The sequence below is a fragment of the Octopus sinensis genome, linkage group LG9 (assembly GCF_006345805.1).
Source record: "Octopus sinensis linkage group LG9, ASM634580v1, whole genome shotgun sequence".
Lineage (NCBI taxonomy): Eukaryota > Metazoa > Mollusca > Cephalopoda > Octopoda > Octopodidae > Octopus > Octopus sinensis.
Window position 1 is genome coordinate 58,090,044 of NC_043005.1, and position 26,155 is coordinate 58,116,198.

At 35.6% G+C, this 26,155-nt stretch overlaps 1 protein-coding gene across 2 annotated transcripts in view; it reads right to left on the bottom strand.

Moving 5' to 3' along the window:
- The window catches only part of LOC118764856 (SH3 domain-binding protein 1-like), a 67,899-nt gene that overhangs the window by 11,346 nt on the left and 30,398 nt on the right, over positions 1-26,155 (bottom strand). For both annotated transcript variants that reach the window (XM_036505990.1, XM_036505989.1), the window contains exons 2-6: positions 17,544-17,600; positions 14,493-14,567; positions 9,874-9,946; positions 7,478-7,536; positions 3,880-3,973 (exon numbers count right to left, since the gene is read on the bottom strand). In XM_036505990.1, the coding sequence (XP_036361883.1) occupies positions 3,880-3,973; positions 7,478-7,536; positions 9,874-9,946; positions 14,493-14,508 (242 nt within the window). In that variant the 5' untranslated portion in view covers positions 14,509-14,567; positions 17,544-17,600. The remainder of the gene's footprint in view (positions 1-3,879; positions 3,974-7,477; positions 7,537-9,873; positions 9,947-14,492; positions 14,568-17,543; positions 17,601-26,155) is intronic.

Below are 26,155 nucleotides of genomic sequence, written 5' to 3' on the forward strand. Positions count from 1 at the left end.
CCCTGGTTTGATTGAGTCCTTTAGGATGTTTGTGAGTTCAACTGTGCATAACTTGCAATGCTTTGTCCCATTGATGTAGGGGCCTGTAGGATTTTTCGAGCAAAGGGAGATAATCCCCAACTGTTTACCTTTGAGTAGTGAGGCATTTCCCCCTACATGTTTGGAAGAGGTCATGGGCCAACAGGTTTGGGATCTGACGATACGCCATAAAGCTAAACTCTTTATGGAAGGGAAACCTAAGGTAATCCCATAAACCGGCTTTCCCCACTTTTAATGATATATATATTTATATATATATATATATATACAGGTATGTTGATGCAAACAAGGAAAATAGAATTCAAAATATGAGTATATGTATATTTTTATTAATATTTAGCAGAAGTAACAGAGTGACTCAAGTTCTGAGAGTCTCATGCATTGGCATTTATCAAAAGTGCCAACACATGAAATTCTCAGACCTTGAGTCACTTTGTCACTTCTGTTAAATATATATATATATATATATTAATAAATGAAATAAAACATATGCATATATATAAACATATATGTACGTACCTACCTCTACATGTACATATACACGCATATATGAGTACAGGACACCAAAGGGACGTCGAACACAAAGAGAAACGAAAACATAGACACAAACCAAAGGAACAGGACATTTTTTTAAAAACAACAAAAAATGGAGTACAGGACAATTAACACAACGAAAAAACCCCTTCTTCAGTCGCTAATGTTTCATCTACTCTACGTTTCGAAGGATAAAAGCGAGACATATCTTTGACAAGAAACTTTCCTTCCTGCGAAAAGCAAATCAATTAAAATTCTGAGATCTTTTCGCAGAGGGGTAAAAAATGGTAAAAAAATGATATATATATAGTTCAAACTTACAGAAAACAGAAGAAAGGTGAGGAAGCAACAAGTGGGTGTAATAGTTTGATGCTTGGGGAAAATGGAAAAGTTTTCGACGTTTTGAGCCTAGGTTCTTCAGCAGAAAGGGTTGAGGGGAAAGAAATGGAGAGAGAATGAAAAAACAACAGAGAGAGAAACAAATGTGTAGGGATTAACGATTCGACATGATGGAATTACCAGTTGAAAAGGGAGATAATAACAGTGATCCAGCGGAACTAGGGTGTGCAAGTGATGTGTGTGTGTGTGTGTGTGTGTGTGTGAGTGTATATGTGTGAACAGGGGTGAGTGTGTGTGAATGCATGTGTGGGCAAGCTTAAAATCGTGCGTGTGTGTGTGTATAAGTAACTTAGTGTATGCATTGTGTGGCATGATGTGTGTTTTGAGTATTTATGTGTGAGCGTGTGTGTGTGTGTGTGAGAGGCTGTGTATAGTATGTGTGTGCATATAGACATGTGAGGCTGTGTATAGTGTGTGAGGCTATCGAGTGTGTGTATATAGACATGTGAGGCTGTGTATAGTATGTGTGTGCATATAGACATGTGAGGCTGTGTATAGTGTGTGAGGCTATCGAGTGTGTGTGTGTATATAGACATGTGAGGCTGTGTATAGTATGTATGTGCATATAGACATATTAGGCTGTGTATAGAATGTGTGTGAAGCTATTGTGTGTGTGTGTGTGCACGCAAACACTCATGTGTAGCAGCTAATGTAAGCTTGTTTGAGTGGTGTGTGCACGTGTGTGTGTGTGTGTGTGTGTTAGTGCACGAAGTGTACATGTGACTGTGTGTTTTGTGTAGGTTTATGTGTGAAACTTGTATATGTTTATGTGCTGGTATAGACATGTGATATGTTTGGATGATATCAATCATGTGAGTGAGTGCCACCCAAACCAGGTGGAAGAAAACTGCTTAGAAAGGGCCAAATGTATATGAAGGATAATGATTTAGAAGAAAAGTGTCAACTAATCCTGTATGACGAGAAGAAGATCTAGAAACATATGGACTGAAGTGATTAAAGCTGATCTCAAGAGGCTGAACTCCATGAACAAGATGACAAAGGACTACAAAAAGTGACTTAAGTTTCACATGCCTCTCACAGAAGCACTTCTTTTTCGGGCTTTATATGTGTGTGTGTACGTGTGTATGCTTATATGCATATGTATGTGTGCCTGTATGTATATATGTGTGCGTGTGTTTATATGTATATATATGTGTGTATGCATATATGTAATTGTGCATGTGTATTTATATATATATTTTTTGTCTTTTACTTGTTTCTGTCATTGGAGTACGGTCATGGTAGAGTACTGCATTGAATGGTTTATTTGAACAGATTGACTCAAGTTCTTGCTGTTTAGTTATGGTGATATAAATAAACCAACAGCGGTTGAGAAGCCATGGTATGAGCTGACAACCCCTTATGCGAATACAGACACACACATATACATACCCATTTGTTCATAAATACATACATACTGTGTGTCATCTTGGGCAAGTGTCTATCACCAATTCACCATAGCCTTGGAATGACAAGTGCCATATGAGTGAAACTAGGTAAATGGAAACTATCTGGAAGAAGTCGGATGCATTGTACCCACAACATAAAGGACCATATATACATATGTTGTTTGTGTGAGTGTCTGTGTATAGATATACATATTTATGTATGTTGGTTTCAATTTTTGGCATAAGACTAGTAATTTTGTGGGAGGGAATAAGTTGATTACATCGACCTCAAAACTCAGAATATAAAGATGTAAGAAATGCCACTAAACATTTTGTCCAGTGCAGTAATAATTCTTCCATCTTGCTGCCTTATACATTTATGTATATTGGTAATAAGGTTAGTCAAAAGAAATGAAGGAACTGTTCCTTAGTTTATTGAAATACAGGTACAGAAAATCTTCATATTTTCCATAGAAATGAAAGGAAATGAAATGAAATGACATAAAATAAAATTAAGTAAAATAGAATGTTTATATTATTTATGAATTTCTCATCATTATGTCTCAAGTAGACATGAGCATTCACACACAATAAATGATGAAAATTCTTTAAATGTAATAGCATAAATATTCCACTTTATTTTACATTGCATTATTTCATGTTATTATATTTTATTTCATTCCATTTAGCTTTCTTTGAAAATTTGAAGATGTCTTGTGTTTGCATATAAATAACCAAGAAACAATTCCTTCATTTCTGACTAAAATTATTATTACTACTTATAGACTATTCTTTACACTACTTAAAACATTTAAATCTCTAATGCATGTGTATATATATATATATAACAGACAAGAAAGTAAATTTTGAATGCAGTATAGCTATGGAAACAGTAGAGAAAGATACGATATTTACTCTTAGAAGACAGAAAAAAACTTGCTAGCAGGAAGCTACAGGGAGTTGAACCCTGTACCTCTCAGATTCCAGCCAAGTTCTCAAACCATTAAACTAAACTGCCTGACAACCATTACCATCAATTTTAATGCTAAATAATAGTTCTTTTGAGTGTGAGAACATTTTATAAACAAACTTTGGAAGCACCAAATATGATGGTATTTTACAGACAAGAAAATTAATTTTGAATGTAGCATAGCTGTGAAAACAGCAGAGAAAGATTAGGTATTTTCTGTCGTCTAAGGGTAAATACCCAATCTTTTCCTGCTGTTTTCACAGCAATAGTGTTCAAAATTTACTTTGTCTATAAAATACCAGCACATTCAGTACTTCCAAAGTTAGTTTATGACATTATATATATATATATATATATATATATATATATATATATATATATATATATATATATACATACACACACACACACACACATATATATATATGTATATATATATTATATATATATATATATATATAATATATATATATTGAGCATTCTGATCTAGTAAACATGTTAGTCTTCAATTACGAAAGAATTCAGTTGTAATAAATAATGGATACATACTTGTATAAGTGTTTTAGAATACTGAGTAGGAAGCAAATGTTAATTTGTGGTATAGTTCTTATACATGAATATAGCCTCTCTTTATTTTTTTGCTCTGAAAAAAAAAGGCAAAAAAAAACATATATATATAAATAAAAATATAAATATAATGGAATAATTACTATGAAGTATTGGGTAGAATATACTGTATAAAGAATCATGGGTAAGGCCAGAACAATGCGAAGTAAATGCAGGGCGAATCACAAGAAAACAAATATATGAATTAATGTACTTATCTTGCATTCAATATTTCGGGGTTATGATCCCATTTTCAAGAAATTAACGAACATTGCTGATATGCCTGTGTGTAGAGTGGACATGTGTAGAAAGGTGTTGCTATAGCAACCAGCTAGCTTCCTGTAACTCTCTTCTGTTGTTGATCTTAGGTTCCTTTTGGTGTATGAGAATGGCCTCAGAGATTCTAAGGTTGCCCTTGTTCAGCTGTGTTGCCTTAATGTGCACTGTTCCTTCATGCATATATGCAGTTTTCTTGTTGCACTTCCTATGTAGGATGTGCCACATTTGTCAAAGATGATCTCATACACAGCATAGGTCCTCTGGCACAAGTCAGAGTCATTGATGAGGTAGTTTGATAATGTGCACCCCTCAGCCTTCCCTGAGGAAAGCTCTGTCCAAGAACAACACCTCTCACTACTCTGAAGAGTCCACATTATCGAACTGCTCCATCAATGACCCTGAATTGTACCAGAGGACCTATGCTGTATAAGAGATCATCTGTGGCAAATGTGGTGCATCCTACATAGGAAGCAACAGAAAACTGCATACACGCATAAAGGAACACATGCAAGCAGACACTTCCATGAAGAAACATCTATGGAAATGCCAGACCCGAGAATTCACAGTGCACATCAGGGCAACACAGAGGAACAGGTGCAACCTTAGAATATCTGAGGCCATCCTCATACACCAAAGAAAACCAAATAGCAACAACAGAAGAGAGTTACAGGAAGCTAGCTGGTTGCTATAGCAACACCTTACTGCACATGTCCACTCCACACATGCTCACACATATCAGCAACATTTGTTAATTTCTTGAAAATGGGGTCATAACCCCAAAATATTAAAGGCAAGGTAAGTCTACATTAATTCATATATTTGTTTTCTTGTGATTTGCCTTGGATATGTTTGTAAGCCATGAGAAGTGGAATCTGATATTTTAAAATCAGTCCTTCAGTAGCCTTGTTCTTAAATGAATAAATAAGCCTATAAAGTTAAAATCTCTCCATTGCTTAGCTTACAAACTTATCTAAACCCATGACCTTCTTTATATATATATATATGAAGACTTTGTATAGTATACAACATTTAAAAGGTAACTTAAGTTTTATGTAGTTGCATGCCAATTGTATTCAGTAAAAATAAAATTTTGGGCTGACTTGGTAACCATCACTCAGAAAAACCAATATGGCTACCAACAAGTTGCAAGTGTGAAAGGCAAAAAGTATGAGAATAAAGTTCTAAATAAGATAAATTGTGCGACTAGGAGTAAAAACTTAGCTACTTTGAAAGATCAGGTTTTGGGGATTGGTTATGTATAATGAATAGATTGAAATACACAAACACCTTTACAAAAATATATATTATTTAAACACACACATATATATTATCTCAGAAAAACTACTGGTATAAAAGCACTATCAAAGGTGTGAAAGAAGGAAATGCATGTCTATGGCACAGAATATAAGGAAGTATTCTGCATAGGTCTATATGGAGTGGAGGTTGGCATGTATCTCCCAGAGATACATGTCTATGCTGGAACATTCTGCTGGGTTAGAATATATTTATTCGCGTAGGGATATCCTCTTAATATTTCATTCCAAATGTTCAAGACTTTTGCAGCATTTTTTAATCTGCTTAAATATGTTAGTTAGTTAGTTAATTTGGCTCAAAAGCAAATAGCAAGGCCATGTAGGGGGACATGGAATTAAGTACAGGGTGGTGTTCATGTAAAGAGTTCAGGCCACTTGAGGTCAAGGGAGGCTTTGAACAAAGCGGTCGTCGGCATCTTCACCATCTCGTCTGGCAGCTTGTTCCACGGAACATGTGTACCCTTTGTGTTGTGCAAACGTTCATCCAATGACTTACTGCCATTGATCTTTCAAGTACGTGTCATTTGATGTTATAGTCAGTATTTGCACCCTTAGTTTCCAAACGTTGCTGGCAAGTATTATGGAATACCTCCTGCCAATGTTTTCACAGTTTGTTCTTGAGTTATTTAAATTTAACTTCAATTATTATACTAATATAATCTTAAATCTTTTTTTTTTTTTTGATCATCTAGTTTGAATTAGTTAAAGTAATTTCAATTTCATATTCAATTTGGCTCATATTTCATTTAATGGATCTTCTTCTATCTTCCCATCTTCTGACATGAACAACCTAAGTCGTTATACCTAACAAAAGTATCAACAATAAGTGCCTTCATGTTATGTTGGGACTACATCTGTAGTTAATTTTCATAGAATGCTGGCTGAATATTTTTTCTGAATCTATGAGTTAATAGGAAATGCTTATCTTCAAGGGGATAAGAAGTGTTTTAAATCATTAGTCTACATTTAATCCTTCAGCATTCAGATTACTCTGTCAAACGTAAAGCTTATTTATCCACTTGTTCTGAATTAATCAAGTATTATCTTGCGACTTGAAGATTTTGATGATCTGATTGTATATTTTTAGAATGATATTGTAGTGTAGTTATGAGAGGTTGGATCTGGCCAGTTTGAACATAAAACAAGCAGAATATTTTGGCCGGATATGGCCAGTTTAAATGCTAAAGGGTTAAGAATGCTGCAAAATAATACATGTTCTTTAAACAGAGACTGGCAATTTGGGGCTTCCTACAGATCACTCAACTCTCATTACAATGAAGTACCACTTGTTCTTAAGTGTCATTTATTTACCATTATCACAATCCAGTGAAGTAAAACACATCCTCTGGATATCCTTTGGCTGACTGTCTTATGCAAGAAGGAGAGATTTTCTTCTAAATCTCTAGGTTTGACCTCAAGTTGGTTTTGCTCTAGAATATTATATATTGAAGGCAAAATGCATCATACGGATAAATAAGATTAGCCCTTTCTTTGTTTGATCAATATTTTCTGTCATTTCCTTAGTCTTTTCTATTATTCCATCAACATAAAGAATGTTCTGCAAGACAGCTTAGACTAAGAAAATTACCTTTGGATTGTCAAACTAATATCAATATCTCCTTATTTATATTTTGTCCATATTTTAAGTTTAAAGTGAATTTTTCATGTATTATTCTATTTTACTTTGCATTTCCTGATCAACTGTTTGGAAAATTACACACACATATATATACATATGCACACACACACACGTATGTATATGTCTGTCTGTGTGCATGCATGAACGTGTGCATATGCGTGTGTGTGTGTCAGGCCAACATTATTACAAACTATAATTTCTGTAATGCAAATGTCTTGGAAAATGAAAATTCAAATACAATGTTTTCTTGTTTATTCATTTATTCCGTTTGCTTCTCATGTCAAAAATTTTCGGTGAATTAATTACTTACTTGAGATATTCATCAAAGGCCAGTAGAATTCTGTTGTCAAAAGTGGTTCAGATAGATTCCTGCAAAATGAAATGTTTGTTGATACAAAGAACAGCAGAAGATCTCTACTTCAATGTATATATTATAGGAACTATATGGTAAAATACAGAACCATCAGTTGCTGGCTGAAGGCATACACTCCAGAGAGTAAGGGCAAAAGGGAAAAAGTTTTAGTTAAGCAAAGTGAAATTGTAGTCATGGCCAATGCTGGTGTCATGTAATTTGCACCCATGCTGGTGGAATGTAAAAAGGACCTTTCAAGCGATGAGCCTCATGGAGGCAAAGTGGCCAATGCTGGTGGCACATGAAAAGCTCCTTTCGAGTGTTGGGCCTCACAGAGGCAATGACAAATGATTGAGATCTTTGGCATTATATCGTGCTTGAGACAAAAACCCATCAAGCCAAGTGAAATTGCAGTTGTGGCAGATACCAGTGTCACACAAATGGCACCCATGCTGGTGGTATGCAAAAGCAATCATTACACTCTCGGAGTGGTTGGCATTAGGAAGAACCATGTCAATCAGACTGGAGTCTGGTGCAGCCTTCCAGCTTGCCAGACCTGGTCAAACCGTCCAACCCATGCCAGCATGGACAATAGACATTAAATGATGAGGAAATATCACTGTAACCTGAGGACCATCAAAAATCACTATGTGGATCATACTTCCATATTTATTCAATTGTTCATTTCATATTTATTTTTTCCATGTTAGGATTGGTTAGATGATTACATGTTTTTGAGCCCCTGTTTTACAGCTGGATGCCCTCCCAGTTGTTAAGTCTTACCTGCAAGGAATTGGCAGCAAAGTTTACTGTTTGTAGCTCAGCACTATTAGCATGTGAGCACATAATGTAGATATTCACACGACCATACACACATGCAAACTACGAAGCTCACTGTAAAAATTGTGTGTAGTCTGGGTTAGATAGTTTGATTGGAGCTGATAAACCAGAAGAGCTGCTCTAGGATCCAGCCTGTTTTGTCTTGGTTCCTACAGCTGGATGCCCTTCGTAATGCCAACCACTCAAGAGAGTGTACTGGGTGTCTTTTATATGTCACTAACAAGGGTACTTTTTACATCTCTGTGGCATGGGTAACTATGTATTTAAATTATTACATTAAAATACAGAGCTACAGATGGTGCCATGTAGATGTGGTAGCTGTACTTTAGCCCTGAGTCAGTTCTCATTAAGAAACCTATGATCAAATGTATTTAAGCAAAAGCCATCCTATCTTTTCTTCAGAAAAACTTCATTAAATTACAGTATTCAATTCATTCTTTTTTTTTAAAAAAGTATTTGAGAGCAATCTGGTGACTATAACTAGCAGGTCAAGTAATACATTAAGGTGCCAAGTCATCACATAAAAACTCCATCATTATGTAGTTTTATTTAGTACAAAGTCAGTTCTGATAAAGCAGATCTATGATCAGAATTGTTCCAGCTATGACCATCCCACGTATTTTTTGTTCAGGCATAGTGTATCTAAAATTACATTATGCAATGTCTTTTTTTTCTTTTTTAAGGAGGTACGGTGAGATCTGAAAGTAATTTAGTTGCTATTTCTAGGAAAAAAATACACTTTTGGTCATAGATTTACTTGACCAAGGATGGCTTACGGCAAAACAACCAATAAGAAAGCTTCCACTAAGTTACTCAACCTGCCAGAAACAGCAGATTTTTAGTCCTCAAGTCAAACCATATTGTCTTAAAAATGGAATAGACACATTAGATAATGCTGTCCTTAATAAAATGAGTATAGCAGAGACATGCCTGAATAAGGGTGACCTGGGACTAAACAACCGCCACAACCAATATGTCAGATAGAAATTTTTACTGAAAACCCAAAGAAGTTTGTAAATTCACAGGTAACTAAAAGTTTTGTTATTGTACCATCATGGCAGACCTGAAGTGTAAACGTTCAAAGATCATTACTATCTCTTCAAATCTTGCAAGATTTCATATGAAATTCTTCGTCTGCCAATGTTGTCATGGTATATAAGTCAACCTGCCTATTTTGGTTGTAAATTTTAGTTTGAAAAATTTGCTTTATATGCCAGAAAATGGTAGGTTATTTAAGTCATTTCAGCAAATATAAGAGATAATTTAGACATGTTCCAGTAATATACGACATCATCATCTAAATACTGACCCCACCATACTTGCTGCTGTAATGGTGATTAAATCACAAGCCAAATGCACAGCATTGTATAAATGAGTAGGTATGGAACATTCGCAGATTTTGAAGAAGAAATCCCAGAAGGAAATTTCTTCAGAAACCATCCGAACATCTGTTATCTATCTCAGTAATTATCTAATTACCTTAGTAATAGTTGGAGTTTGAAACTTTTATTCACCTGAAATATGTCTTCAATGCTACTGCAACGCTGTATGCTGTAATACCATCAGGAATTTTGTCACAATCATCACCTAAAATAAAAGCAATTGGAAAATAAAATTGGAATATATATATATATAATATATATATATATATATATATATATATATATATATATATATAAATATATATATAAATATATATATATATAGGAGTAGCTGTGTGGTAAGTAGCTTGTTTACGAACCACATTGTTCCGGGTTCAGTTCCACTGCATGGCACCTTGGGCAAGTATCTTCCACTATAGCCTCGGGCCAACCAAAGCTTTGTGAGTGGATTTGGTAGACGGAAACTGAAAGAAGCCCGTCGTATGTGTGTATATATATATATATATATACATAGATAGATATATATGTGTGTGTGTGTATATGTTTGTGTGTCTGTGTTTGTCCCCCCCAACATCACTTGACAACCGATGCTGGTGTGTTTACGTCCCTGTAACTTAGCGGTTCGGCAAGAGAGACTGATAGAATAAGTACTAGGCTTACAAAGAATAAGCTCTGGGGTCGATTTGCTCAACTATAAAGGTGGTGCTCCAGCATGGCCACAGTCAAATGACTGAAACAAGTAAAGAGTAAAAGAGTATATATTTGTGTGTGTGTGTGCATATATATATCGCAGATGTGTGATTGGATATATATGAATTTATATGTGTGTATTTATGTGTATCATCGTCATTTAATGTTATGGGTCAGATGAAATACTTTTTGAGGAGGCAAATTTTCAATATCCTTTCAATATCCTTCCTGCTGCCATCCCTGATTCCTCAATCATTTCCAAGCAAAGGTCACGTTCCCCCATGACCAGAGATGTTTTTCACAGAACAGTGGAAATGAACAGTATTGCATGTGTGAAGGAGATGCTCATTTACAACTATCACATGATGACAGGATAGGGGTACACACAAACTGTGCACACACACACACATCAGGGGCTCATTTCAGTTTCTGTCTGCTACATTAATCACAAGGACACATCGCCCAAGGTGCTGTGCAGTGGGACTTTGAACTGAGAATGAGATTTTAACTTAGAAAGGGATTTGAGCTGTAATATCACAAGACAGTTTTCCTCATGCTGCACTGATAATGATGATAATGATAATTATCATTAATAGTAGTTATTATCATGTACCAGTGCCATGTAAAAAGCATCTGTGCTGGTGTCACCCAAGCCCGTGCCACGTACAAAGAACCTGTGCTGGTACCATGTAAAATGCACCCATACCAGTGCCATATAAAAAGCATCTGCACTGGTGCCATGAAATAGCACTGGTGCAAGTGCCATGTAAAAGGTACTCAGTACACTTGGTAAAGTGGTTGGCATTAGGAAAGGGCATTCAGTAGCAGAAGCCAGGCTAAAACAGACAGTTGGGGCCTGGGCAGCTCTTGGGCTGGCCAGTTCCTGTCTAACTGACCAACCCATGCCAATATGGAAAATGGATGTCAAAAGATGATGATGACAATGATTAAGGCAGTAAGCTGGCAGAATTATGAGCATGAACGACAAATGTTCTGCGGTGTTCTGTTTTTACATTCTGAATTCAAATTCTGTTGAGGTTAAATGCTTTTCATTAATCTGGATTGATGAATTCACGAGGTCTACTTTGCATTTCATCCTTTCAGGGTCGATGAAATAAGTACCAGTAAAACACTGGGGTTGATGTAATTAACTGGTTCCCTCCCCCAAAATTTCAGGCCTTGTGCCTATAGCAGAAAGGATTATTATTATTATTATTATTATTATTATTATTATTATTATTATAAGGTAGCAGTTGAGTACAAGTTGATATAATCAACTAAGCCCCTGCCCCCAACATTTCAAGCCTTGTTTAGGATTATTATAAGTAGTATTATCCAAAATTGCTGGCCTAGTGCAAAATGTGAGACCATAATAATAATAATAATAATAATAATAACTTCAAATTTTGCCACAAGAGCAGCCATTTTGGCAGAGGGGATGAGTTGATTACATCAACCCTAGTATTTAATTGGTACTTAATTTAAAGATCCAAAAGGATGAAAAGCAAAGTTGACCTTGGCAGAATTTGAACTCAGAACATAGTGGCATATGAAATACCACTAAGTATTTTACCAGGCGTGCTAAAGGTGCTTTTGGGCACAAAATGGAATTTTTTCCAAAACTGATGAATCTGTCAATTTTAACAAGAACAACAACAATATTAATCCTCTCTGCTATATGCACAAGGCCAACAATTTCAGGAGAGGGGTAAGTTGATTCCATCGACCCTAGCGCTCAGCTGGTACCTATTTTATTGCCTCCGAAAGGATGAAAGGTAAAATTGACTTCAGCAGAATTTCAACTTAGAATGTAAAGACAAACAAAATGCTACTAAGTGTTTTGTCTGGAATGCTAATGAGTCTGGCAGCTCGCCGCCTTAATAATAACGATAACAATAATAATAATAATAATAATAATAACAATAATAACAATAATGATAACAATAATGATAATAATGACAATAATAATAATGATAATAATGATAACAACAATAATAATAATAATAATGATAATAATAATAATGATAATAACAACAATAATAATAATAACGATAATAATAATGATAACAATAATAATAATATTAATAATAATAACGATAATAATACTTGATACTTTGTTTCCTTCTGGTTACATATATTATCTCATGCTGCTATTCAAAAGTTACTAATTCCTTGCAGTGTTAACAGGATTGTAACACCAATAAGAACCATGGAAATCTTTAATTTCACAGCTTTATCTTGAATTTTATCCAATTTTCAGCAGACAATTCGGCACCCGAAACATATGCAAAAAGTTATATCAGACCAATTTCTGGTTTGTTTTTTGCCTTTCAGCAAAAAATAATGAACGAAAATTGGTAAATAAATTAAATTTTTGTGTCTATTAAAATAACAGAATAGTGAAATTATCATCATTATTAAGATGGAGAGTGAGCAGAATTGTTAGCATGCCAGATAGTAATGCCTCTAAGCATTTTGATCATCTTTACATTCCGAGTTCAAATTCCATTGAGGTTGACTTTGTCTCTCACTCTTTCAGGATCAGTGAAATAAACACCAATTGAGAACTGGGGTTGATGTAATTGACTAGATCCCTCCCCCAAATTTTAGGCCTTGTGCCTATAGCAAAAAGATTCTCTACCTAGCTAATTTGCTTGTTGCAAGATCAGTGAATGTGTACATATTGTGAATTTCTATATATTACAAGCTGAAATGAACTACTGCTATCTCTAGCAGATGAGTATCCACCACCAAGGATGACCACAAAGAAGTTGAAAATGTACAGTCTGGTGGTCTTGTGGCTAGGAGATGGTAAGGGTTCACCCCCCTGCTTGCAATATATATCGGATTCAGATTGCATTGACTAACCAGCTGGAGGAGGAATCCTCCTGGGGTTAAAAATAGCAGTAATGTGAGTTCCTGTGGAACAGCCATATCTACATGGTAGTAAACATTACTTTCATATATATTTATTCATATACACAAAGGGCTTCTTTCAGTTTCCATCAACTAAATTCACTCACAAGGCTGAACCCAAAACCACATAGTTAAAGAGTAAACTCCTTAACAATACAGCCATGCCTGTGCCTTCAAAATCTTGAAGTCCAATAAAAGGAAAACATTAGTTAATTACAAGACTGAAGAAAAGAATCATTAGTGTGTTTGATAGAAAAATCCTTGCAGTATTTATTTTGGCTGTCAGTGCTCTGAGTTCAAATCTCAGCAAGGCCAACTTTGTGAGCCATCTTTCCAAGGGTAATGAATAAAGTATCAGTGCTATGTGTCGGTGTTGTTAAAGCATTAGAAGAGATGACTTATGGTATTTATTCTACCTCTTTGCATTCTGAGTTTAAATTCTATATATATTTCTTTACTACCCACAAGGGGCTAAACTTAATTTATCGACCTCGGAAGGATGAAAGGCAAAGTCGACCTCGGCGGAATTTGAATTCAGAACGTAACGGCAGACGAAATACGGCTACGCATTTCGCCCGGCGTGCTAACGTTTCTGCCAGCTCGCCGCTTCATTTAAATTCTATATAGTAAATGTCAAAAGTCAGAGATGGTCACCTGCACACAAGAACAATCTATAGCTGGGGTGATTTAAGCAGTTAAAGTGGCAGAATTTTTAGAGCATAGGACAAAAATGCCTGGCTTGTTCTGGCTCTCTATTCTCCAAGTTCAAATCCCACTGAGGCCAACTCTGCCTTTTATCCTTTTGGGGTTGATAAAATATAGCAACCAACTAGGGAAATAAATTGGCAAATTGTTGGAATATCAGACAAGGTCTCTTGTAGGATTTATTCTGGCTTTTGAATTGCAAGTTCTTGAGTGTTGTATTTAATTTATCCCCCAATTTAACAACATCACCATGGGTAGTGGTGTTTAAATAGGTATCTTTAGCAGAGTTCACTTTGAGTTCACTTGAATGTTAAACATTGAAGTCAGATATTCTGTTTAAGGATAATTACTTCCTTTCCTCTTACCAATCTTGAAGGTCCTGTATAAAGCAAAGGATCATTTATGCTGACCCTCCTTCCAGGATTAAAAGTTATACATACGTGAAAATATATTCATGGCTTCACTGATTTCCGATTGTACACCACATATTCTGTAGATCCCTGTGCTGGTTATACCTACAAGATAGAAGAAATATTAAAGAAGAACATCAAAATTATGAGGAATTTAGAAAATTTGCTGCTGTATATAACTGTGACAGACTAACATCATCTCTGTAGATGCCTCTCGACTAAGCCAAGTGGAGGAAGCCTTGTAAGAAAGCACAACACATTTGAGAGATAATACAAAGTATTTTGTGGTTTGTTGCTGTATATGTATATTGTTAGCCAATTTACTTTACATTTTAATGAATTCTGTGATTTCCTAATTAGCTGATTCTAGGATGTAATTATAAAGAATTAATCCTGTTGATAACCATACACTAATGAAGATGGAATTCATTTTTACACAATACAAAAAGAATAAAGAATGTTCATATACAAAATAGTGTTAACAAAATGAAATATCTAAACCTCAGCTGGTGTATGAAGGTTGGGTATGGAAGTGGTAGAACCATTAGAGCACAGAACAAAAACACCAAACAATATTTGTTCCTGCAATTTATGTCCTTAGTTCAAATTCCACTGAGCTCTGCTTTTTTCTTTCATTCTTCCGGAGTTGATAAAAGAAGGTTCCGGTCAAGAGTTATGCTGATTTATGTCCAACATACAGTGGGCTTGCATGGTATACTCAAGCCCAAATTATCTCCACCCATAAAGTGGGCTTCTAATGATCTGTGAACTGACACATCAGTTGGACTACTGTATAGTCACACCAATAACCTCAATCCATAATGCTTTACTCTCTCACACATACACACATATATGTATCATGTTTATTCACACACATTCAGTCTTTCTCTACATGTGGACTACACTACACTGCGATAACACACACAAAAAATGGAGAATTGACATACAAATGTATACATTATCATCACCACCATTAATGCTTTAATGTCTATTTCTCATGCTTGCATGTCTCAGACAAAACTTCACTGATGTAGAATTTTCTATTGTCAAATGTTCTTCCTGATGCCAACACACATTTCCAAGCAAGGTTGTAATCTCACAGTATATCAAACAATGGAGATGTGGTGAGCTGGCAGAAACGTTAGCATGCCGGATGAAATGCTTAGCGGTATTTCGTCTCCCGTTACGTCCTGAGTTCAAATTCCACCGAGGTCCACTTTGCCTTTCATCCTTTCGGGGGTCGATTAAATAAGTACCAGTTGCGTACTGGGGTCGATATAATCGACTTAATCTGTTTGTCTGTCGTTGTTTGTCCTCTCTGTGTTTAGCCCCTTGTGGGTAGTAAAGAAATAGGTATTTCGTCTCCCGTTACGTTCTGAGTTCAAATTCCACCGAGGTTGACTTTGCCTTTCATCCTTTCGGGGTTGATTAAATAAGTACCAGTTATGCACTGGGATTGATGTAATTGACTTAATCCTATTGTCTGTCCTTGTTTGTTCCCTCTATGTTTAGCCCCCTGTGGGCAATAAAGAAATAAACAATAGAGATGCTTTCATGGAGGACTGTCCATGAACGACACCCTTCATATGAGTGGCGGGACTTTTGTCTACAATCAGCAAGCAGATGTGAAGCTGAATGAGAAGTGAGAATATGAACTCAGTCTCTCTCTCTCTGTCAAACACACACACACATCTGTATATTATCATCTCAGTTATGTTGCTTGCATAGATTCCCATGACGCCCTGTTGTAATCCCACACACTATTGAGAGGGTTGTGGGGACAGAGTCCTCAGGTTTGAGTCACGGTGAATTAATCATTAGCAGATTACACAACCATGGATGCCACCCCTATGAATGCATTGCAGTTACTCTCTTGATTGAGCTTGATAATCCTAACTGTTGATCTAGGATTCCTCCACTCATCATCAATGTAAGAAGTACTGATGGCTCTGCTACCTCCTTCCAATCCACTATGATGCAACCCTGTAACTTCTCCATATCCTTGGCAGGGTGGCTGAATAAATGCTATACCCAGCCGAAGGGCAACCCACAACTATGCAGTCATCACTCCGTGAGATATTTTCAAAATACCCACATACCCATATATCTATATATAAGTGCAAGCATAGTTTTGTGATTTAGAAGCATACCCAACCATGTGACTTCAGATTCAGTTCCACTGCATTGCTCCTTGGGCACATGTCTCTCAACATAACCCCAGGCTGATCAAAGTCTTTCAAGTGGAAACTGATAGAAAGCAATCATATATGTATATATATATATATATATATAATCTCAATGTATGTGTGTGTGTGTGTTTCTTTGTCTTGACATTGCACAACTGTTGTAAAATAAGCATCACCATCATATGAGCAATATCATTTGTTTCCAATCTCCTGTAAAAACATGTCTAGTCATGGGGGGGGGGGGAATTATCTTGAGGTAAAGGTTAGCAACAGAAAAGGCATCTTGCTTTAAAATATCTAGAAAAGGCATCTGTGACCCATGCAAACAGAAAAGCGGATGTTAAAATGATGATAATGATGGTAATATACTAATTTATTTGCACACTCATTTTACACTAGGGTTTTTCTACTGTCATATTTTATTGAGGCACCATTTTATGACAGGATACCTTTCTTGTCACTAAACCTTAACTGATTTCATGTAAGGGATCTTAAATTCCATACATCTTTGAAGGTGCAAAGCAAACAGATGACATTTCAACAGAAGAAAGGAAAACAAAACCACCTGGAGCAACTGTCATGGAGAGAAAATGTGAACAAACTCACTAAAATACACACATAATAGGCTTCTTTCAGTTTCTATCAACCAAAATTACTCTCAAGACATTAGTTGGCTTTGGGCTATAGCAGAGGAGATTTACCTAAGATGCTATATAGTAACACACACACCTATCTATCTATATCTAAATCTATCTATCTGCATACATACATACATACACACACACACACACACACACATATATATATATATATATATATATATATATATATATATATATATACACACCCAACTTTTAGATTTGATTCTTCAAAATTTCAAACATAGCTAACATACCTTTGTGTTCAATAAATTTTATCAGCCTCTTCACATAACGAAGACCATCATCGCTCACTGAAATAATGAAATAGTTATAACAATAATTAAAAGTAGAGACCAGTTAACAGCAACGACAAAAGTTCATTGAACTCATTTGAATAAGTTCCTCATTTCACAACAATATTCTTTTAAAATGGAATGGATAGAGTCATAAATTTGTCAGCTTCAGCATTTGAGAGATATCAGAGAATTCTAAACAAATGTAGTTTTGTAGAGATAGGAGAGAATAATGAGCTTAGTATAAGATGGAAGAATGAGTTATATATATATATATATATATATATATATATATATATATATACAGTTCATTTCCTTTACTATTTACTTGTCTCAGTCACTGGATAATGCCCATGCTGGGGCACTGCCTTAAAAGGTTTAGTCAAACAAATTGACTCCAGTACTTATTTATGAACTCTTGTACTTATTCTATCAGTCTCTTTTGCCAAATTGCTCGGTTACAGGGATGTAAATAAACCAAAATTGATTGTCAAGCAGTATGTTTGTATGTATGGCAAACTCTGACACATCAAAATCAGACTAAAAATGTTTTTGGCATTATTTATTCCCCATTACATGTTTCATTTGCTTATAAGGGTAATGGTATAGTGTGGGTTTGTATTGTTTGCAAGGCACTAAGGGTTGGAACATAATACCTGCGATAGTTGAGGGATTACTCTGTGTGTGTGTGTGTGTGTGTGTATGTATATGCATATAAATATATATGCATATATATATATATATATATATATATATATATATATATGCATGTAAACATACATATACTATGTATATATGCATATACATATATACACATATAAAAAAAAATCATATACACAAGTCATATATGTGTGTGTGTGTGTGTGTGTGTGTGTATAGATGTGTTGTTAGTGAAGGCACCCAGTTTTGTGGTTAGGGTATTTAGCTAATGATTGTCAGATTTTGAGTTTGATACCTGGCCACATGTTGTGTCCTTGAGCAAGACCCTTTATTTCATGTTACTCCAGTCTACTCAGCTAGCAAAAGTGAGTGGTAACTGTATTTCAAAGGGCCAGCTTTGTCACATTCTGTGTCATGCTGAGAGCTACATTAAGGATACACATGTCTGTGAAGTGCTCAGCCACATGTACGTTAATTTCAAAAGCAGGTTGTTCAGTTGATTGGATCAACTGGAACCCTCATCATGGTAACTGATGGAGTGCCAATCTTTTCTGTTTTTATAGATGCGATGTTTATATATCATCATCATCATCATTTAATGTCTGTTTTCCATGCTGATATGGGCTGGACAGTTTGACATGAGCTGACCAGATGAAGAGTTGGTCAGGCTTCCTGTTTGTTTTTGCATGGCTTCTATGGTTGGATAGCCTTCCTAATGCCAACTATTTTACAGAGTGTTTTGGATGCTTCTACTCAGCACCAGCATGGGTGCTTTTTACATGGCATCACCATCAACAAGCCCACAAGATTAGAAATGCTCAGCTGGAGAGGGTTACAGGGGATGAGCCTGTATGCAAAAGCAGCCACACATTTATTTAGCTTGACATGTCTTTTCAAGCACAGCAAACTGCCAAGAGTCTTGGTCCCCTGTCATCTGCTCTGTGAGTCCCAATGCTTGTAGATCCTTTCTCATCACTTCATCCCACGCCTTCCTGGGTCTACCCCTTCCACGTGTTCCTTCTGCAATTAGAGATGTGTAAATGTATAAACACAAAACCTGAGTATGGTTATTTCATGTTTATATTCCTTGTAATCAATGTACCCTGTAGCCAACCCCTTACAAAAAAAGACAAACCTCCAGACTAAAATATTTCCAACATCAAAAACAGGTGAGTATTGGTGGCAAGAAAGACATTCAGCCATTAAACACTGCTACAAATATGTCTCCATCCAACCCATACCAGCATGGAATGAACGAGTGGTGTATTTATTATCATTTTACATTTGTTTTCTCCATGCTGCTATGGGCTGAACAAGTCTCTTCCTTCTAATTCTTCATCATCTGGTATGAATGGATAACAGAGAAAAATCAGTAATCTTTATCACTGGGAAGATCACATTTTTTTAATTTTATGCCTTTATTGCATAAAGAAAAATTAATAATAATAAAAAAAAATTATTATTATTAATTTTTCTTTTTACAGCTGGATTTCTAGCAGATAAAATGGTCACGGAGGGGCCTTCTTCCTCAGTTCAATATTTTAAAAGAAGCTATGGATTCTGACGAGAAGAGAATTGATCACAATAAATCTAGTTACAGATAATACACAAAGATAATTTCATTGTCACCACAAAAACTGAAGTATCTATGTTCTACTTTATTTCTCTTATCGGGAAGGAGAATCAGCCTTTAAGAAAATATCAAGAATATATAATCAGAAAAATCTTAAAATCTACAGACAATTCATATCAGTACTCAAAAAAGTAAATATATGTGTGTGTGTGTTTATATATATTATTGCTTTCTGTTCTTTGTCTAGTCTAGACTAGAATATAAATTATATTGCTTCACAAATCTTTAGCATTATCTAGCTTATCTCTTTCACACTCAGGCATATTCCAGAAAGTAATATTGCGTATTTTCAGCAATTAAATTTTTCAGAATATAAAAGCTTGCTGCTGATATTCTTGGTTTATATTCTTGGTAAATATGAAAACAGAAATAACAATAAGAAAGATAAAAGCATAAAGATATATATATATATAAAAAAAAAGGCCAACCACATGATATGTAGATTATTTACATCCTGATAGTGTTGTGTCTGATTAACTTGACTTTAGCATTTAAACAATCCATGTCCAGTCCATATATTCCACCTGTTTCATGTTCAATCCAGTCATATCCAGCCTGTCACACTTACCTTACAATGCCATTCGAAAAATAAGTAATCACATCATTGAAATCCTGAAGCTAACAGATAATGCAAGATTAATTCAAAACCATGTGAATAAATAAGTATTACTTTTATCTTTTACTTATTTCAGTCATTAGACTGTGGCCATGCTGGGGCACTGCCTTGAAGAATATTTTGCCGAATGAACCAACCCCTATACTTATTTTCTTTTCTAAGTTTGGTGCTTATTCTATCCGTTTTTTTGGCCAAACCACTAAGTTACGGGGACGTAAACACACCGACACCAGATGTCAAGCTGTGGGGGGGGGGGGCAAACACAAACATCATTATCATTGTTTAACATCCGCTCTTCATGCTTGCACGGATTGGATGTCTTGGCAAGAAGCTGTCGACTCCAACTGTCTGTTGTGGCATAGTTTCTACAGCTGATTGTCTTTCCAAATGCCAACCTATTTCTTTACTACCCACAAGGGGCTAAACAGAGAGAGGACAAACAAGGACAAATGGATTTAGGCGATTATATCGACCCCAGTGCATAACTGGTACTTATTTAATTGACCCCGAAAGGATGAAAGGCAAAGTCGACCTCGGCGGAATTTGAACTCAGAACGGCAGAAGAAATATGGCTACGCATTTTGCCCAGCGTGCTAACGTTTCTGCCAGCTCGCCAGCCAACCACTTAACGGAGTATGCTGGGTGTATATTTTTACATGCCACCATCATGGGTACTTTTTAAGTGGTACCAGCACCTGGAAGGACAAGCCTGTATACATATATATACAACAGAATTCTTTTAGTTTTCATTTACCAAATCCACTCACAAGGCTTTGGTCTGGCCAAGGCTATAGTAGAAGACACTTACCCAAAGTGTCATGCAGTGAGACTGAACATGAAACTATGTAGTTGGGAAGTAAACTGCTTACCACACAACCTCATTTATCAGAGTAATCTGAATGTTAAAGGATTAAACTACTTTTGCTATAACTGATTATTTACTAAACTGTCTGTGACCATCTCTGGTTCTATCATACAAAATCTCTTGTTTTAATAATTCATACTGAAATTCTCTCATCGCAGTTTTATGTAAGGGTTTTCACTGAATTTGTTATACTAAAAATGGTTTTTGGAAACATAAGTGATTAGGCCAAATATTTTAATTAGATACTTATAAATTCTTGATTATTTTCAAAGTAAGTTAAAACATATCGATAAAATACTTCATTAGAAATAAGGTCACAAACGAGTTAATAATTAAATACAAATGCTATGAAAACCTATTTTACTTTATAAATCCATACTGATTAAAAATTCTTTGTCTGAAAGCAAATTAAAAATTTTATTTGCTGAGTTTCACTGGAAGCTACTCATAACCATGGATAATTTCATCAACGAATTATTTTTATCAAAATAAGTGGATCCTAGACTTTCCTTTTTCTTTGTTATAAGCTAGTTATTGTTGTCAAAAGGGTTTCCTTTCAAAGCGGTCACAATAAGTGGCGTCTACCATATATCCATATGCATACATGCATCCATCCATATACATACTATATATATATTTCTTCTATTATTTTACTTGTTTCAGTCATTTGACTGCAGCCATGCTGGAGCACTGCCTTGAAGGGTTTTAGTTGAATAAATCAACCCAAAGACTTATTTCTTAAGCCTAGTAATTATCGTTACAGGATTGTAGACACACCAACACTGGCTGTCAAGTAGTGATAGGGTGGGGACAAACACAGATACAAAGACACACACACAACAAACTTATTTCAGTTTCTCTCTACCAAATCCACTCACAAGGCTTTGGTCAGCTTGGGGCTATAGTAGAAGGCACTTGCCCAAGGTGCCATGCAGTAGGACTGAACCTGGAACCATGTGGCTGGGAAGCAAGCTTCTTACCACACAGCCATGCCTGTACCTGGACACAAATGAAGTGCAGTGGAATAACTAGCAGATTATTAGAGAAAGTAGACCTTGGATAAGGCAGACACACAAAAGCAATAAATATTAGAAGCAGACAGGAAATAGATTTTCTCAAATTCACAGTAAGACCTCAAGAGGTAGCAGATAGCATTAATTAGTAAGGGTGGAGGGTGTGCTGAAAGTATTTTAGTTAAGAGTGTAAAAGTCCAGAGAGTTATTACCTCTGTTGGTATCAAAAGGTTTTCTCTCTCGGAGTGAAAGGCAGACTGTACGATGCTTGTGTGTGAAGTGCAATGCCACATGAAGAGCAATGAGACATGGACCTTGAAAGGAGAGGATATGTGAAAACTAGAAAGAGATGAAGCAAGCATGCTTGGTTATATGTGCATGAATAGCGGAGTGTAAATAATGGAGTGTGAACAGCAGAGCATGAAAAGCAGAGCATGAACAGCAGGGCATGAACAGCAGAGTGTGAACAGCAGAGCATGAACAGCAGAGCATGAAGAGTAGAGTATAAATGTGTTGAAAGAAAAACTGGGTATAATAGGAATCTGAAGTAGTGTGCAAGAATAGGCATGTATGCAGTTACACAATGAACTAGAAACAACAGCCAACTTTCCCTCAGATTTCATGCTACTGTCTTAAAAAATAACATTGTGTTAGATAATGTAAGCCAAGATGCTCTAGAATAAGTGGGTTGGTCACCACAGGAATGTCTTTGATCATAAGTCAGTTGTATCAAGGTAGACAGGCCTCAATTTTATTGCCAATTAGAGGCTGATCACAGGAAACCTGTTTCCAATTTCTGATTGAAACAAATTTACTTCACACACATTGCTAATATCCACAAGAAAAGAAAGGCATGAACATCAGATAATCTCATTTGTTGCCCCTTTATTTCCACTTCCCAACATTGCAAGTCTGATCAGCTGAAGTTTTCTCATAACAGAATAAACAGAGAGAGAGAAAATCCTAGTAAATAAAATGAAAACTGAGTTAAAAAAGAAAAAAAATTTATTGAAATAAAATTTCTAAAAAAAAACTAGTCTAATTATCTTAATTATTAATTGTGGATTTCACAGGATTAACTAATTACTTTACAAAACAACCAACCAACATACCATCAAAACGGAACTTCCCTCCCCCATCAAAACAAATAAAAAGACAATGCAATCAACAGTGTTTTGCAAAAAGATATAAAAAAAAAGAGATGAAGTGATGAGGGGCAAAGATATGTGTTGTTATGAGAACGATACATAATATAAACACAATATCAGAGGCACACACAGATGCATGTACACAGGGTGAAGGTGAAGTGTTTGTGAGAAGAAAGCAAGCAGTGGAATATTTAGTAAACAAAAGAGTTTGGAGAAAAAAGACAAGAGATAGAGCAAGAGGAACAGAGAGAGAGAGAGAAACGAAAAAATGCACAGAGAAAGAAAGAGAGAGAGAGAGAGAGAGAGAGAAAGTTAAGCTTGTGCCATTGTTCTGTTTATCTTCTAGAGCTCCTCTGCATTGAAAACACAAGAACATCTACAGATGGTTGAGACACACAACAACAACAGCAACAACAGTTGAAACAAATAAAGAAAATTTCTTTCTTAAACATTATCTTAACAACAACAACACAAACAACGACAACAACAACACAAACAACTAAAATTGATAATAATTATATGGCGATAAGAACAAACAATGATCTATACATTGAATGAGTTAATTAGTATTTTGCTTCGCAATATGAGGATAACAATGATGATGATGATGATGATGATAAAAACATTAACGATGATAACAATATTGATAAAAAATGCTGCGCTGATGATGATGATGATGCTAATAATGATGTCCACAATACTGATGATACCAACAATATTGATGACGATGAAGATTACCATAATGGGATGCTACTAAGAATAATAATGATGATGCTGAAAATTATGTTAATGATTAAAAAAGATTAATAAATGCTGTATAAAATAATCTTGCATTTTTATTCTTGCTTAATGTTCATTTTTTTTTTTCAATTTCTTTTTTTCCTTCTATAATCCTTTCATGAAGGAAATTTGTCGATATTTTAAGGTTTGTTGTTTAAAGCAATAAAATATTGCAATGACAACTACAACAGCTATACAACATGAGATGTTTTTGTCAAATGTACTTTATCGTATTGCTCACAACAACAATAAATAATGATAATAATGATAATAATAATAATCCATTCTACGGAAAGCACAAGGCCTGAAATTTGTGGGGGAGGGACTAGTTGATTGCATCAACCCTGATGTTTATCTGGTACTTAAGCTATCGACCCCCCACCCAAAAGGGATGAAAGGCAAGGTCAACCTCAGCAGAATTTGAACTCAGAACACGAAGATGGATGAAATACCTATTTCTTTACTACCCACAAGGCGCTAAACACAGAGAGGACAAACAAGGACAGACAAACGGATTAAGTCGATTATATTGACCCCAGTGCGTAACTGGTACTTATTTAATCGACCCCGAAAGGATGAAAGGCAAAGTCAACTTTGGCAGAATTTGAACTCAGTACGTAGCAACAGGCAAAATGTTGCTAACTATTTCATCCAGTGTGTTAATGATTCTACCAGCTCGCTATAATAATAATAATAATAATAATAATAATAATAATAGTAAAGAGAAAGAATTAGGAATTGAGACTTACATTGTTGACCATCAAGAAAAGTGTTATCCTGGATTCTGCAAGAATCCTAAGAAATATTTTTTGCAATTAGAAGAGACTTGTTGTCACCAAACCTTAAGATGATATCCCTGCTAATTAAATTAACATGTAATAGCTTTGGAATAATAATGATAATAATAATGATAATAATGATAAGCCTTTCAATTTTGTTGGGGTGGGGCTAGCTGATAACGACAACCTCAGTTCTCAACTGGTGCTTATTTTATCAACCAAAGAAGAATGAAAAGCAAAATCAACCTCGAAAGAATTTGAACTCAGAATATAGAAACAGAATATACTTAGAGAGGTACCATCCACTCTTGCCATTTTAGCAACTTTCACTCACCTTTCAATAAACTCACTCGAAGATAGCACTTCCCTCTCCACTCTCAATTTCCTTTTAAAGTGAAACTTGAAGAATTCAATGAGAGAACTACCAAAGAGGAATGTATCTGTCCTCATGCCTTTCAGCCATGTCCACCAAACAACCTCTTTTGCCACAGCCACCAGGCAAAGGAAAACTGCCTTGCCTGCCCAATTGAAGGATTTTATCTTGAACTGGTAGCACTGCCAGGCCTAGGACATCTGGAAATTATCCATGATAGTTCCCATCTGGAAAATCCTCCAGGAAAGTCTAGCCTGTTCATTCTTATCGGTGCCCAGAGTCTCCACAAGAATGTCACACTTACCCGCTACTAATCCTCTATAAATTTCAAAAGCAGAACATCCACCAATCCCACTGCCCGACTGGTAGAGGGTTGTGAGTGTCTGACGACATCCTAGGTTCCTTTCTACTGCAAGCACAAGGCCTGAAATTTTGGGGGAGGGGTAAATCAATCACATTGACTCCAGTATTCAACTAGTACTTAATTTATCGACCCCAAAAGGATGAAGGCAAAGTCAACTTTGGCAGAATTTGAACTCAGAACATAAAGACGGATGAAATGCCACTAAGCATTTTGCTAATAATTCTGCTGGGTCACTGCCTTATAATAATAATAATAATAATGGGTTCAAATTTTATCACAAGGGCAGCTATTTGGAGTGGGGGGATTAATCAATTACATCGACCCCAGTGTTTCATTGGTACT